We start from the raw sequence: 14230 nt of genomic DNA, 5'->3' as shown, positions 1-14230 counted from the left end.
TTTTTTGTACCAGTCCAGCTGGGAGACCCTCAGCCAATGCTGGAAGTGTGATTGAAGTACCTCTCTTTTGTGACTCTCTTGTACAGCTTAATGTGCAATAAAGGAAAAGTTATATCTGTCTTCAGTGTTAAGTTGTAAAGTTTCTGGCTATTCAAGCATCTCTGTACAGGTGGGAAAGCGGTTAGGTTTCCAGTACAAGAGGCTGAGCTGCCAACCCGCAGTATTTACAAATAAATTGCTGAAACAAATGATGCCCAACTTTGGAAAAGGCAAAAACTGGTTAATGTGAAATAATCTGCTGATCTGTCATCTTCACTAGTTATCTGATTTGAACTTGGAACTTCTTAAACATGCAAAATTCCATTTATGTATTCATTTTATGTATTTATGTGTTACTAACCATGGTATTAATTGGTAATTGGTGATAAAATAGAGCCCACTGCGATATAGTGGAGACATGGGCTGACATGGATGCACACTGGTGTAAACATATGGTTCTGCCTTTCCAGAGGGTATGGGTGATGTGGTGTTCCTGGGAAACTAAGTTACAACACAACTTGTAGCTGCTCTTGAGTTCCTATAAGCCCACTTCTTCCAGTGGCCCATGCATGTGGTCTCTGGGCTTGAGATGGAGAAATTGGATCTCCCAGGCCAATTATGCATCATTTCCACTTGTCATTATGTGCTGATGGGAACATCTTTTGACTTCCGAGGGTAGCAACCCCCCTCAGCAAATCTGAGCCATCTGGTACCACATTGACTGCCTGCTACCCCCAGAGGAAGGGTGGCCTTTTTTCTCTCCAGGCCCCCAGGTGGTTTTCTGTCTCATGCTGGGAAGAAGATACCCTGGTTCTTTTTGGGGGAGTCGTCCTTTGCCATGTGGTGCCCACAGCATCCCCAGGGGAGAACTGGGCTTGGATTTCGGGAGAATTCACCACCCCTGAGAGGGACTGGAGCCTCTAGGATGGTACTAAAGGGCAAAGGGTACCTGGAAACAACAGATTCACACTAGTCATGGGCATGAGTTAATGCTAAAATGAAGCCCTGGTGGGGCAGGGTGTGGCGGTCAGACACAGGCAGGCTGGACAGAGGCCAGCTCCACGGAAACAATGTCAGTGATCACTGGTGATCATAAAGCACAGAATACTTTTTGAAGAATTTTTCTCTCATTGGTTATTGCCTTTGAAACACTACAATCTTGAAAGATAACTAAGATGTACTTTTTAAGCCTGAGGCCCCAAAAAGTTGACTGACATGCTCAGGGAGTCACTTATAGACCACATCTTGGGTTCCCTGATTCCCAAGCCTTTCCCCTGCCCTGTACCTCGTCTGCTGCCTGGAACATGAGACCTCCTAGTAAACCGAGAGGCAGGTTGGCCTGTACCTAAAGAACCTCTGGAGAAGAGGAGTGGGGTCCCTCTGGTCAGGGGCCCCTTCTGTAAGATAGCGCGCCTCTGATGGTTCACCCCGTGGTGTCTTCCCTGCCATCCGCACTTGTGCTGTGCCTGAGGTGCTGTGTCCCCGAGGAGGAGCAAGTGGCGGCAAGGTATGAGGGAAACCAGGGACCTGCTCTGCAGCCCTTCAGAGCCTTGCGGGGCATCTTGTAATAGAGCTTATCCTTTTGGTAATTAACTAACCCCGCCCTTTGAGACATAGATTTTAAGGAAACCCTTTGATATGGTTAAATTATGAAGTTTTTCTTGTACTAAACCTAGGGGGCCCTGGGCAACCCCAAGGAATGCAACCCCCAGGCAAGGTGCTGCCTCCACGCCGGCTCCCCCCTGGACCATCACTGCCACCTTCCTCCTCTTCCTCCTCCTCCTCTTCTTCCTCCTCCTCGGCTCTTCCGCGGCCAGGCGGCCCCAGCACCCACGGCGATGCACCCTCCAGCAGCAGCTCCCTGGCAGAGGCCCAGCCACCCCCAGCTGCTCCACCACAGAAGCCCCAGCCTCACCCACAGCTCAAGTAAGAGACAATTCAGCAGCTCCTGTCCTGCCCCTTCCTGCCCCTCCTCCAGGCCCTGGGCTCAGGGAGATGTTAGAAAGCACCTGCAAATAGGCTGCCTCCTACCTACCCCCTTTTGAGGGGGGTTTTGGTTGGGGGATTGGTTTGGGTTATTTTCTTTGGTTAGGGGCATGTTCAGGGTTGATTGGGGAGGGTATGAAAGAGGAAGTGGAAGTCTAAGGTCTAGTTAGAAGCTCACGCTCTCCCCTTTAATCGTGGGGAGTGGCAATAAGGCAGTGTTATTGCCCCCCAACCTCGTTCTTGTACTAGCTTAGGGTTTTTTTTTAATCCTGTTTCCCACTCTTTTTTCCATTCCTTTTTCTGTGTGTGTGTGTGTGTGTGTGTGTGTGTGTGTGTGTGTGTGTCTCTCTCTCTCTCTAAAAAAAAACCCTCTTTCCTGCCTCTGACTCACAGTTTAGGGTATGCAATCAGCAAGGCTGCCCAGAAGGAAAAGGGGGAAGTAGTTAAATCCATTTCAACTTTTTACCTTCAGCTTGGTCAGAGGGAGGTCGGTTTCCGGCAGAGTAGGGCCCAGACCGAAACCCTGAGGCATGCCATCCTCGGGGGGCTCCTTCATTTCCAGCAGTGAGCACCCGTCACACTGTCCTCCTCCAGAGGAAGAACTCAGGGCCCCTGGGAGGCAGGACAGCCGTGCTCGGGAGGGACAGTGCCTTGGTGTAGATGCTGGTCAGTTCCACCCTCTTCCCCAGAGCCAGAGATGCCTCTCTTCAGGGTCCCCAAAGACCTCTGTCCTCACTGTGAGCACACACAGCTGGGCCTTGGGGGGATGGGAGTGATCCAGCCATGCTTCCTGGAGTGAGGTGATAGGAACCTCTAGGGGCCAGAAAACGGAGCTAAAGAAGTTGGAGCTCAGCTGAGCCACTTAGAGACTGCCTGGTCATGGCAGAGGTGAGAAAACATTGCTCCAAGAGACTCTGTTTCCTTTCTCAAAGCCACCCCACTTGTTAGTGGCAGAACCAGGATCAGGGCCCTGGAGGTCCAGGTGACCCCATTCTCCAGGGCTTCCAGTCCTACATGAGGGGAGGGCCATCACCCACCTGCTCCCCAGCTCTGGGCAGTGGCACATTTCATGTCTCTTCTGGACCATAACCCAGTTGTTTTCTGCACACTGCCTTTTTAATCTCTCCCACCTTCTCATTGTCTGACTCTGGCCCCAGTCTGAGGGCAGATTGTTGGGCTGTCTCTGCCTCGGGGCTGCAGTTGTTGGACAGAGCCAGCCTCTGACAACAAGCCAGAGGCTTATAGCCACTGCTGGTTTTGCGTACAGAGGCCAGAGTGGTGGGGGCTCATCCCCAACCCAGAGGCAAAGCATCTGTTCACAGTCACTGCAGAAGAGAACCTCATCCGGCTTCTGTAGGAGGGAGTTTCTAGGGCTGCACCTGAACTTAAGGGAGGGCCGGGAGTTCTAAGAGACCAGGAGAAGAGTTCTGTAGCCAGAAGCCAGCAGGAAAGAGACACAGTGGAAATCAAAGAGCCACGTGGGGCCACTGGGGTTGCCATGGCCTCTCTTCCACCTTCTTGCCTTCACAGTTTTCTCACTGAATTCCTAGCCTGTCAAGGGAAAATGAGTCCCTAAGATGTGTGTGATTTGTGTTTTTTTTTTTTAATTAGAAAACTATGTAATAACCTTGTATAGGCCTGATGTGTATCTCTTTTGTCCCTGGACACCCTGAGCCCCACAGACCTCCATGAGGGCTCCTCTGAGAAAGGCTGCAAGGGTAATTAAGTCCATTTTAAGAACAGGTACATTGAGGTATTAGTTTGTGCCAAGCCAAAAAGTTCTTTTGGAATAAGAGAAAAAAGCAGAACAGAAAGAGCTGGAAAGCTCTAGAGACCATCTTACCAAACCTCTGCATGTCACAGATGAGAAACCAAGTCCCAGAGAGGCACATGGTCACAGGTGAGTGATGGCAGATCCAAGATTTTGACCCCAGTCTGATGCTGGCTTCACCACTTGACAGGGATGGAAAAAAGAGTACAAAAGTCCAGGGCGCCTGGCTGCTGCATTCATCAGAGCAGATGAGTGTGAGACACCTACATCAGTATTCACCAAGCTGGGCCTCTGAAATTTAGCCTGTGAGCCCTGTAGCATCCAATTTAAAAACACAAAACCAAAGCCCTGGAGTCACCGCTTCTTCCCGATCCCCTCCTCCCTCTTCCGCTCTTCCTCCCTCTCTCCCGCGCTGCCCCCGTCTCACAGCACTGAGGATGAGGGCACTGGTGCAGGGGCCTGGCCGCGCTGGCTGCCGGCTTCCTCCTCCATCACCCCGGGCCCCCTGGGGTGGGAGAGGGGGTTGCAGTCGTGCATCCTCGTGTCGCAGTCCTCCCCTGCCTCACTGGGAACACCACCCTCTCACATTGTCTCTGGTTTTTATCTTCAAGCAAGTCGCAGTCCCTGACAAATGCCTTCAGCTTCTCTGAGTCCTCCTTCTTCCGGTCTTCAGCCAGTGAGGATGAAGCCAAAGCAGAGACCATCCGGAGCTTGAGGAAGTCCTTTGCCAGCCTCTTTTCAGACTAGCTCTCCAGACACACGGGGGCACCCAGCCCAACTGGGAAAGGCATCTGAAACGTTGGCCAACACCCGTCAGCCATGCTTGGTGGTGATGTCCCATGACTTTGATGTGTGCGGCCCCTTCCTCTGCTCCATTGTGCTAAGTGATACCATGCAGCTCAGAAAGGACCACATTGCCAGTCTCAGGGCAGGTGCTTCACCATCGAGGGGCACCTGACATCAGAGAGGATAGAGCTGCTTTCCTGTAGTCATGAGAGCTTCCTCTGAGGTCATAATTTGCTGTGAGTTTAGTGGCCTTATTGTGACAGTGCCATCATGTCTTACTCTTACTCGTGAAACCAGAATCCCTTTCCTTGAGGACTCCTGCTAGCTTATCGTAGCTTGCTCAGATGCTGTGCTAAGCATGTGCCCACCCCTTGAGTCAGTGCCGCCGCCGCCTGTGTGGGGAGCATATACTTATCCAAAATACTCTTGGCTCTAAGTGTTGGGAACTTACCCACACCTGGATTCTTTGTCACACCTCTGTTTAGCTGTTTAAAGCACACCTGAACAGCACACCAGATTTTTCGACTGCTGTCATGGTGAAGCACCTTTAGTCTGCTGATACTAAGCACAGAAAACAAGGACCTGCAGCTTCCCCTTGCCCTGTCCCGGGGAGAGCAGTTCTCGTGTGCGCGCGATGGCGATCTTGAGCTCTGAAGCCGCGCTGTGGAGACCGCATGCCACTGTAACAGCAGTATGCCATGTGTCGTGTTCATCTCCAAATAAATGTTAAGACCTTTGGTGTAATAAAAGCAGCTGCGTTAACCAGCACTTGATTCAGCCATGAGGTCTCCCCTCGGCCACCCTGTGGACTTGAGAGAGTATATTTGAGGCATGTGTGCACGTTTGTGAGTACAGAGAAGGGAAAAGTCCAGGACGGGAAAGTTGCTTGTGTCAGTATGTAAGTGAACATGTTTATGTGGGGGCAGGTGGTTGAGAGTATGGCTGTCCTTTAGATGCCACCTGTGCTCAGCCTCCTGCCACCTCCTGGTGAATCTGTTTCCTCTAGGGCAACTGGACTTCCTTCGGAAACTCAGCATTTCTACCAATTGTTCTGAATTCATAGCCTTCCTACTAGGCAAAGCACCCTTGCTCCTGGAGCAGCCAATTGGACTGACTTGTCTGGTCCATCAGGCTCTGCAGCAAAAGCCCACGGCGTAGTTCCTCGCTGGACCGGCCTGCCCTGAGGAATGGAGTCCCCCAAGCCCACCCCCAGGCATCCTAAGGAGGACCAGAGGTGGGCTCCGAGGGGCTTCACTCTGGCTTCTTCATGACTCATGCAAGAGTATGTCCCCAAAGACCACAGATGCCGTGAGGATAAATGCCACATCTGCACTGATAAAAAGATACATTAACATCAGATCTATTTTATCTCCTTCACATGATACCCACCCTACTAACTCAACAAAATAACACATTCAAATGCCACTATCTTGCTAACTCTCCTCATAAGCTGTTGCTGCTGAGAGGTCAAATGGATTTCTCTGGTGTCAGGGTCTCCTTTCTAACTCAGCTCATGCTTTCATCATTCAAGGATATAAAACTGTACCCTCTTCTTACACATAAAAACAGGAGGGAGAATCTCCCACTGAGATACCTGGGGGAGCAAGGAGTGACGCAGGGGGAGTGGAAGGGAGGAGCCAGGCAGAGGGGAGTAGCCCCACTCCCACCACAACACAAAACTAGGGAGCGGGCTACTAACAAACCAAACAAAGGCGGGGTTGGTGACGGTGGGGGGTGGGGATGGGGGACAGGGAATGTCTGCTCAAGGGAACTGATGTTTAAGGTTCCTTCTGTTTCTAACCAAGAGTCAATTACTTGTGGTCACTTCTGCTCCCCTGATTTCAAATACATTTAATAGAATGCATTCATTTCATGTAAATCATTTATTGAGCATTTACTATGAGCATAAACATTGTGATGGATTCAAATAAATGTTTACTAACCCTTCTTTAGTTCTTACTAAGTTCCAGGCACAATTCTAAGCATTTATCAATTTATTTATTCCTTACTACATGTATCAATTCATTTATTCCTTACTACAACCCTATATTATAGGTACTACTATTATTTTACAAATGAGGATATGGACGAATACCTTGCTGAGGTCTCTAAGCCACATATGTGGTGGAGCTGGGATTTGAACCCAAGCAGTGTAGCAATAGACTACATGGGCTTTGATTACTTTGTTATATTACTTAGATTAAATCTAGCAGAGGCAACAAGATATACTTATTAAATTGTACATAATGTGAAAACAAAATAAGAGATAATACACAAAATTCTTTGCACCCTTACCTACCTCCTTCCTTCATCTCTCTCTGTTCCTCGGCCCCTAGGAAAGGAGGGTAGGAGGCCAGAGAATTTGTTATCAGTGTTGACCCCCTTGTTCTAGAATCATGAGTAACATACACAATGTATCTTATTCTGATCGAGTTTTATTCTGGTCTTAAAAAATTACTCATTCTTCCACATGTGATGTCAGACCAAAAACCACAAGCAGCTTATTTAGAAAATGAGTCATCCTGGAACTGCTGGGGTGACAAAAAGGGGAGGCATTTACCATAGGTCATGCAGCACCCTAGTCCAAAGGACACATGGATTCCATCCAACCCTTAGTAATAGGGTGGGGCCAGAGGCTGAAGAGTTCCATTCACAAACAGCCCACTTAGTATGTAATGAAGTGGCCCCAGAGACTGGGAAATTTGCCACTCACAAAAATCAATAAATATTACCATGATAAAAATTAATCTAAAGCTGGGACCTCCAAAGGTTGGTGACAGTCCACTACAGATATTGAAAATTCCGGTTTATAGGCCAGTTGTGATCACTGTGCAACTGACTCTGTAGCTGATGGGGATTCCCTACCCACATCTTTTACCAGAGATTAATAGAGACAGATGCCTCATCCTGCCCCATGGAACTCCCCATCTCTGTGAGTTGAGATGCATGAATTCTCCTGATCATTTACTTGTTCACAACTCTTTGTTGTGTACTTACTAATCTCAATAGGTTGGGGGGAATACAAAAATGAGTTAAGCAAAGGTTCTGCCCTCATAAAGGTACAACTCAGTAGAGGAGGTAGCATATATACAAATACAAAGAAGGAAGTGGTCAGAGCCATAAGGCAAATGCAGTCAAAATGTTAGTTTGCAAAAAATTAAGTTTGATGGATATTGGTGAGGATATGGGAAATGGAACACCACACATTGCAAGTGGGAACACATGTTGGTACTACTCCTTTGGGGAACAATTTGGCAATATCTAATGCACAAGCCCCATGACTCAGTAATTCCATTTCTAGATATTCACTTTAGAGAATCTCTTGCACATGTATTCAAGGAAGCAAGTGAAAGAGTATTAGTCTCAGCACTGTTTGCGAAAAGTAGAAAAAAAACATCTTTCACGGGGGAATTAGAACATAAATTGCGGTTTATTCATAAATTGGAATACTACACAGGAGTTAAAGAAATAAGAACTATTTGAGGAATTCAGATTAAGTTCAGATAAGCTAGGGAAGGAGAATGAAGAAGATGAGCCAAGTAAGAGTAAAATGGACAAGCCGTAGAGCATGACAGTCTCCCAGCTGGGGTGGCAATCTTCTCTCCTTCCAGAGAAGTGGGCACCCTCTAGGGAGCTGTGAGCGGTGCCCAGGATGGGGAAGCATGCCCATCATGGGGAACAGAGTGAGCCCATCAAATTCAGTCACTGAATTTCACAGCCGGAAGTTCCATCTAGACCTATTCCCTCATTTTACAGATGAGAAAACCAAGGCCCATGCAACCAAGGAACTTGCCAAGGTCATGAAGCCAGATGGTAATCAAAGCAAAAGAGTCTCAGTCCCAGGTAACTGATGGGCCAGTCCAGACACTGTCCTTATGGAGAGACATGAATGGGTTTCATTTCCAGGGACCCTCCAGGGAGGGAGGAGCGTCCAAAGACACCAGGGAAGAAGTGGCGCAAGACTGTGGTGCAACCAAAGAGCCTGCTCTGAAATCAAATGCGAGTTTCAGTCCCAGCTTCACTAATTATTCGCTAAGTGACTGATTATAAGGCATTCTACTTTTCTGTCTCAGTTTTCTCATCTATAAAATGAGAACAGTACTAATTTTCTGGGGAAGTTGTTTGAAAATTAAATGAGCTAATACATCTAAAATGTGTTCCTAACAGTAGTTGGCATGTGTAAGGATTACAAGAAATCCTCCGCCTTGTAAAGAGAGCTCCAGCGGCAGCCCCCAGGCCAGGACTCCTCCAGGAGCAGCTAAAGAATGCCAATCATGCCTTTTTGTCATCTTCCGTAACCAGGTGGGCCTGTAGGGCAGTTTCAGCCCACATGATGCCTTTTCCTAGGGGTATGACTCTTTCAAATTAAGTTGGTTAAATTGAGGAGTTGAGGGTAGACACCCAAGGAAGCAAATGCTGCTGCCTAAGCATCCCACTGACAATGAACACACACACACACACACACACACACACACACAGCAAAACCCCCTGCCCCCCTGCAGCTATGGAAATGACAACATAAACCCCACAAGACTCTAATGGACTCAGCTTTAAACACTCATACTATATGATCATTCCTACAGTGGGATGGTTTCCTTCAAACAATTCCTTTGGCAGGCTACACATTTATTCCAACAAGACTGCTGCTTATGCTCAGAAAATAATTGCCCTCAGATCTCTAGCCTCAAATTTGAATTTCTGTAACTCTTGGAAGATCAGGAGCTTTTTGTTTTTTTTGTGTTTTTTTTTTAACCTGGATATCTAGAGATTCTTAGGCAAACTATTCTGTGTGTTGGGCATTTTGGCAGATCCTCAACACGCACACAAAAGATTAAGAGTCATTGCTTTAGGGAGTGGATTTTGATTTTTTAAGAAACACTTAAAATTCTTTTGGAATTGACTCTAATGATGAAGCTAGATAATACGTGAGGTTCAAAACACAATGTAACTATAAATTATTGAGATAATTTTGTGTGACTTGTAAACTGATTCCGAAGGAAAGTAATCCCAGGAAAGGAATCTCATATGTTTTGAATAATTGTCTTTGAAATAAAAGTCAAGCCCCATCAAGATTATTGATTTTGAAAGAGAGAAGATGCATTTCAACAGGCAAATTCTGTTGTTAAAAACAACCATGTTACTGTCTAGTTCTCAAGTCACACAGACTACAATCAGAATAATGTTTTCCTCTTCAAATAATCATCAGCATTATCCATTACATTATACAGTATCTTACAGTTTATTTAGCAACTTGCAAGTTAAAGGCGCTTTACAATTTATAAAGTGCTATTCATCTTTCACTTCATTGGATTCTGACAACAGCCTCCTGAGACTGTCCCTCCTTAACAGGTGATTTCCAAGTACCTGAGCTTTGGGCTCATACTTAAATGGTGCTTTTCCTTCTACAAATCTCCTTGGACTTCAAAGCCTGTTGATTATAAATATGTGGGAAAAATAACACAATTATGAATTCCCTCTGGTGTACGTTCCTCTTATTCAACATCTTATCACTCTATGAGAACTTGTCTTCTATCTTGCTTGGATATTGATAACAGTCACACACACACACACACACACACACACACACACTGGTGCTTGTCCACTGGTCTTTATTTTGAGAAGTCTCTTCTCTTGTTTCATGGTCCATACTCCCCAGCCTGTCACTTTTATCATGGAAACTAGAGAGAAGGGAAGAAGGAACACCAAACAGCTGGTTCAGGTGCCCCGCCCCACATGTAAATGAATATTTCCCAGGGAACACCACCCCTCTGGTCATTTTCATCCACCTCCATATCCACAGACATCTCTTTTGATAAGAAGTTCCACCCTTCAGCTAACTCCTCCAGGCAGTCCATAGCAGAAAGCCACAGCCATCCCAGTGGGTCAGGTTAAACTCAGTGGCCCTCTAACAAACCCCTGTTGTTCTAGATCCAGTTCTAGGGGAGGGAGATTAGCCCTATCAGATTACTGATGATGACAGATTTGGACTTCTTAGATCCCCTCTGGTAATGACAGAGAATTGCAAGACTAGGCCCAAAGGCACCCCGTAGATGGCTCAGCCATGCCTAACTTGCCAATACTCTGAAGACCCTCAAACCAGCCCTGAGACCTGATGGCTTGGTAAGTGGACTGTACTGACATTCGAGCTGCCCATTCGCCTCTGGTGCTTCACTAGGCCAACACAATGTAACTTTTGGAATCTACTTTTAATTTGTGTTTAACACCACAGAGTTAAACACAACTGTTGCATTTCTCAACAATGGATAGTTAACGGCAAAACAGTGAATGCCTCAATATATTTCGATATAAAATTAGTAGGAATATATCCATTGATTATTTCTTCTTGAAGACTGTTCCTTTCTTCTATCTCTATGGCTATTATTCAGGATTAGGGCCTTTATTCACACCACTTATTCTGACAGCATCCTAGTTGGCTTCCAACTTGGGTTTCCTTGAATCTCTTGCCTATTTCTATAAGGTAGATTTCTTTAAAAATCTCTGATCATTCAAATCCTTCAGTGAATCTCCAGTACATAGTGAAGCCCAAACTCCTTATCTTTGTATTTAATGTCCCCTAGAGTCTAGCCTCAATTTACCAGGGAGGCAGTATGTCTAGTGGTAAGGTACTTGAGCTTTGAAGTCAGACAAACCTGGTTTCAGTACTGGTTCTACTACTTGTTAGCTGTGTGACCTTGGGCAAATGGCCGAACTTCTCTAAACCTCAGTTTCCTTACTTGTAACAGTGGTAATTGTAATACCTCATATGGTTGTTGTGAGAATGAAATGAGATAATGCATGGAAATTCTGTGTGCAGGTACCTCATGCATATAAGCAAGATCCTAATAAATTTTATTTATCATTCTCATTGCTTTTAAACCTTATACCAGCCTATTTAGCTGCAGCTAAGCTGATTAAAATTCACTGTCCTTGCTTTTGTGTTCTTGTTCCACACATTTGCATTCTTTATCATTCTCAGCTCTCCTCAGCTCCTAAAAATTCCTTTTTCATATCCTCATTACCTATCTAAATCATGCATATCCTTAAAGACCCGGCTGAAATATCACCTCCTCCATGAAGCACCTTACTAGTCCCCTGTGATTGTTCTCTGAACTCTTTCAATACACTTCTTGCCTCTACTACTTAAATATATTTTTTTGCAAGTACTCACAATTTTATTAAAATCTAATTTTGTCTCTTTGTTCTATTCATAATCTTGAACTCTTGATGATTTTTATACTGAGGCATTTTCTTCAGCTTTTTTCCTACCAAAGTCCATATTTTAGGCTACTCTGAATCCCACACTTTTCCCCCAACATTTTATTAAGAAAATTTTTAAATACATAGAAAGTTGAAGTCACTGAACAGTGAACATCCTATACTCACCACCCATGTTCTACAATTAACATCATATTATGCTTGTTTTATCCCATATATACCCTTCCCTATATGTACCCAACAATCCATCTTACGTTTTTAATGCATTTCATAGTAAGTTGCGGACGTCAGAACACTTCACAAATCATGATACAAATTAATTCCATCTGGTAAGGACTCTGATGATGACCTACTTTTTCCCCTGATTTTATAGACAAAAAAATCTCAATCCCTAAGAAATTAAGTAATTAGTTTAACAAGGGTCAGTTTATCAGCAAGTATTTACCAGTCACCTGGTATGGGCCTGGTAATCTGCTAGCTCCTGGGAATATAGTAACAAACAAAACAAATAAAGTCTCTGCCATCATGGAGCTTACAGCTTAATGAGGTAGACAGATATTGAACAGATTGTTAGAAATAAGTAATAAAGAACATAAGGATCCAACTAAGTCTGGTGGGTTAGAAAAAGGATTCTGAGAGGAGTCGTTACTTAACTGTTCTGATCTCCAGACACTTACTGATGATATTTCCAAAGGCTTTCATGTATAATAATAATAATACCTCTTTTTTTCTACACGAATAAGTGACTATAGTGTAGAATTATTATTGTTTTATAAATAAGAGATACCTCATAAATTCCTGCAGAAGAGAGCAAATGCACCAAGGCAGAGTTGAAGGTGAAGCCTCTGTGGAAGAAAAAATTATCAGGAACATAGAGATGTCAACCTGTGCCCAGTAGTTTAAGCTGGAACTAGAAATAGCCTCTTGGGAGTGAGGGCAGAGACGCTCAGATCAGACTACAGGAAGCCTATGAATTCAGGCAAAAAGGACTCCAAACTTGCAGGAAGCTCAGTTTAGGGTGGGACCAAAGAATTTCAGACACAGGGGTTTCATTAAGAGTGGACTCCTGGGCTGGACTTTGTACCTATTTTTAGAGTTGTAATTTCCTAGTAGGCTGAGTAATTTGTACGTGAAACCTGACTTTTCCTTAGGAAATTTCTAGAAGTTTCTGTCCTATTGAATGGCTTAAGGATTTCACATTTTCTCTTCTAGGTTTGCTCTGTAGGGAACTATTTTACTATTCTAAGGTTTAAAAAAACGGGCCCGCGGCTGGCCTCCAGTCCAGGGAGTAGGTTACAATTTTATCAAGGCTTTAGGTTTGATCTTTAGACTTCTGAAGCCAGAGTTTGACCCCTCAGCTAAGTGCATGGACTGACTAAGCACATTCACAACAGGATCCCTTTCCCTAAGAACTGCCATTTCAAAAGGATGTCATTATATCTGGAGAGACTAGCTTTCTTGCCTCTTTTCTTTTCTGTTTCTTCATTTTTTTACATTAAAAAAATTTTTATTGAGGTATAATTGACATAGAACATTCATTATACTTGATTCAGGTGTACAATATTCGATGTCCATATATTTTGCAAATTGATCACCATGATAAGTCTAGTTAACATCCTTCACCACAGTCAGAAATTTTTTTTCTTGTGGTAAGAACTTTTAAGATCTACTCTTAACAACTTTCAAATATGCAATACAGTACTTCTAACTAGTCACCATAGCATATATTACATACCCATGAAATATTTATTTTGTAACTGAAGTTTGTACCTTTTGACCTCCTTCACCCACTTGGGCCTGCCCCCCAGCCCCCACCTCTGGCAACCACCAATCTTTTTTCTGTATCTGTAAGCTCAGTTTTTGTTTTTTTGTGTTTTGTAGATTCCACATAAAAGTGAGATCATATAGTATTTGTCTTTTTCTGTCTGACTTATTTCACTTAATATAATGCCCTCAAGGTCCATCTATGTTGTTGCAAATGGCAGGAAATGTCTTCATTTTTATAGCTGAATAATATTCCATTGTGTGTGTATACATATATCTACACACCATATTTTCTTCATCCATTAATCCATCAGTGGGCAGTTATTTCCATGTCTTGGCTATTGTAAATAATGCTGCAATAAACATGAAGGTGAATATACCTTTTTGAGTTAGTGTTTTCATTTTTTTTTTTCAGATAAGTACCCAGAAGTGGAATTGCTGAATCATATGGTAATTCTATTTTTAATTTTTTGAGGAACCTCCTTACTGTTTTCCATAGTGGCTGCAACAGTCATTTCCACCAACGGTGCACAAGGGTTCCCTTTTCTCCACGTCCTTGCCAACACTGGTTGTTTTTTGTCTTTTTGTAAAAGCTAGTCTAATAGGTGTGAAGTGATATCTCATTGCAGTTTTAATTTACATTTCCCTGATGATTAGTGACGTTGAGCA

The 14230-nt window shown here is 44.4% G+C and overlaps 1 protein-coding gene across 1 annotated transcript in view; it reads left to right on the top strand.

The window, feature by feature from the left end:
• The window catches only part of SYN2 (synapsin II), a 205846-nt gene extending 200304 nt beyond the window's left edge, over positions 1–5542 (top strand). The window contains exons 12-13 of the mRNA XM_036911385.2: positions 1716–1965; positions 4408–5542. Coding sequence (XP_036767280.1) covers positions 1716–1965; positions 4408–4543 — 386 coding nt within the window. The 3' untranslated portion in view covers positions 4544–5542. The remainder of the gene's footprint in view (positions 1–1715; positions 1966–4407) is intronic.
• Positions 5543–14230: the final 8688 nt, after the last annotated feature.

The sequence above is a fragment of the Manis pentadactyla genome, chromosome 1 (genome assembly GCF_030020395.1).
Source record: "Manis pentadactyla isolate mManPen7 chromosome 1, mManPen7.hap1, whole genome shotgun sequence".
NCBI classification, from domain to species: domain Eukaryota; kingdom Metazoa; phylum Chordata; class Mammalia; order Pholidota; family Manidae; genus Manis; species Manis pentadactyla.
Note: the sequence above shows the minus strand (reverse complement) of the source record. Positions and strands in the feature narration are given on the sequence as shown.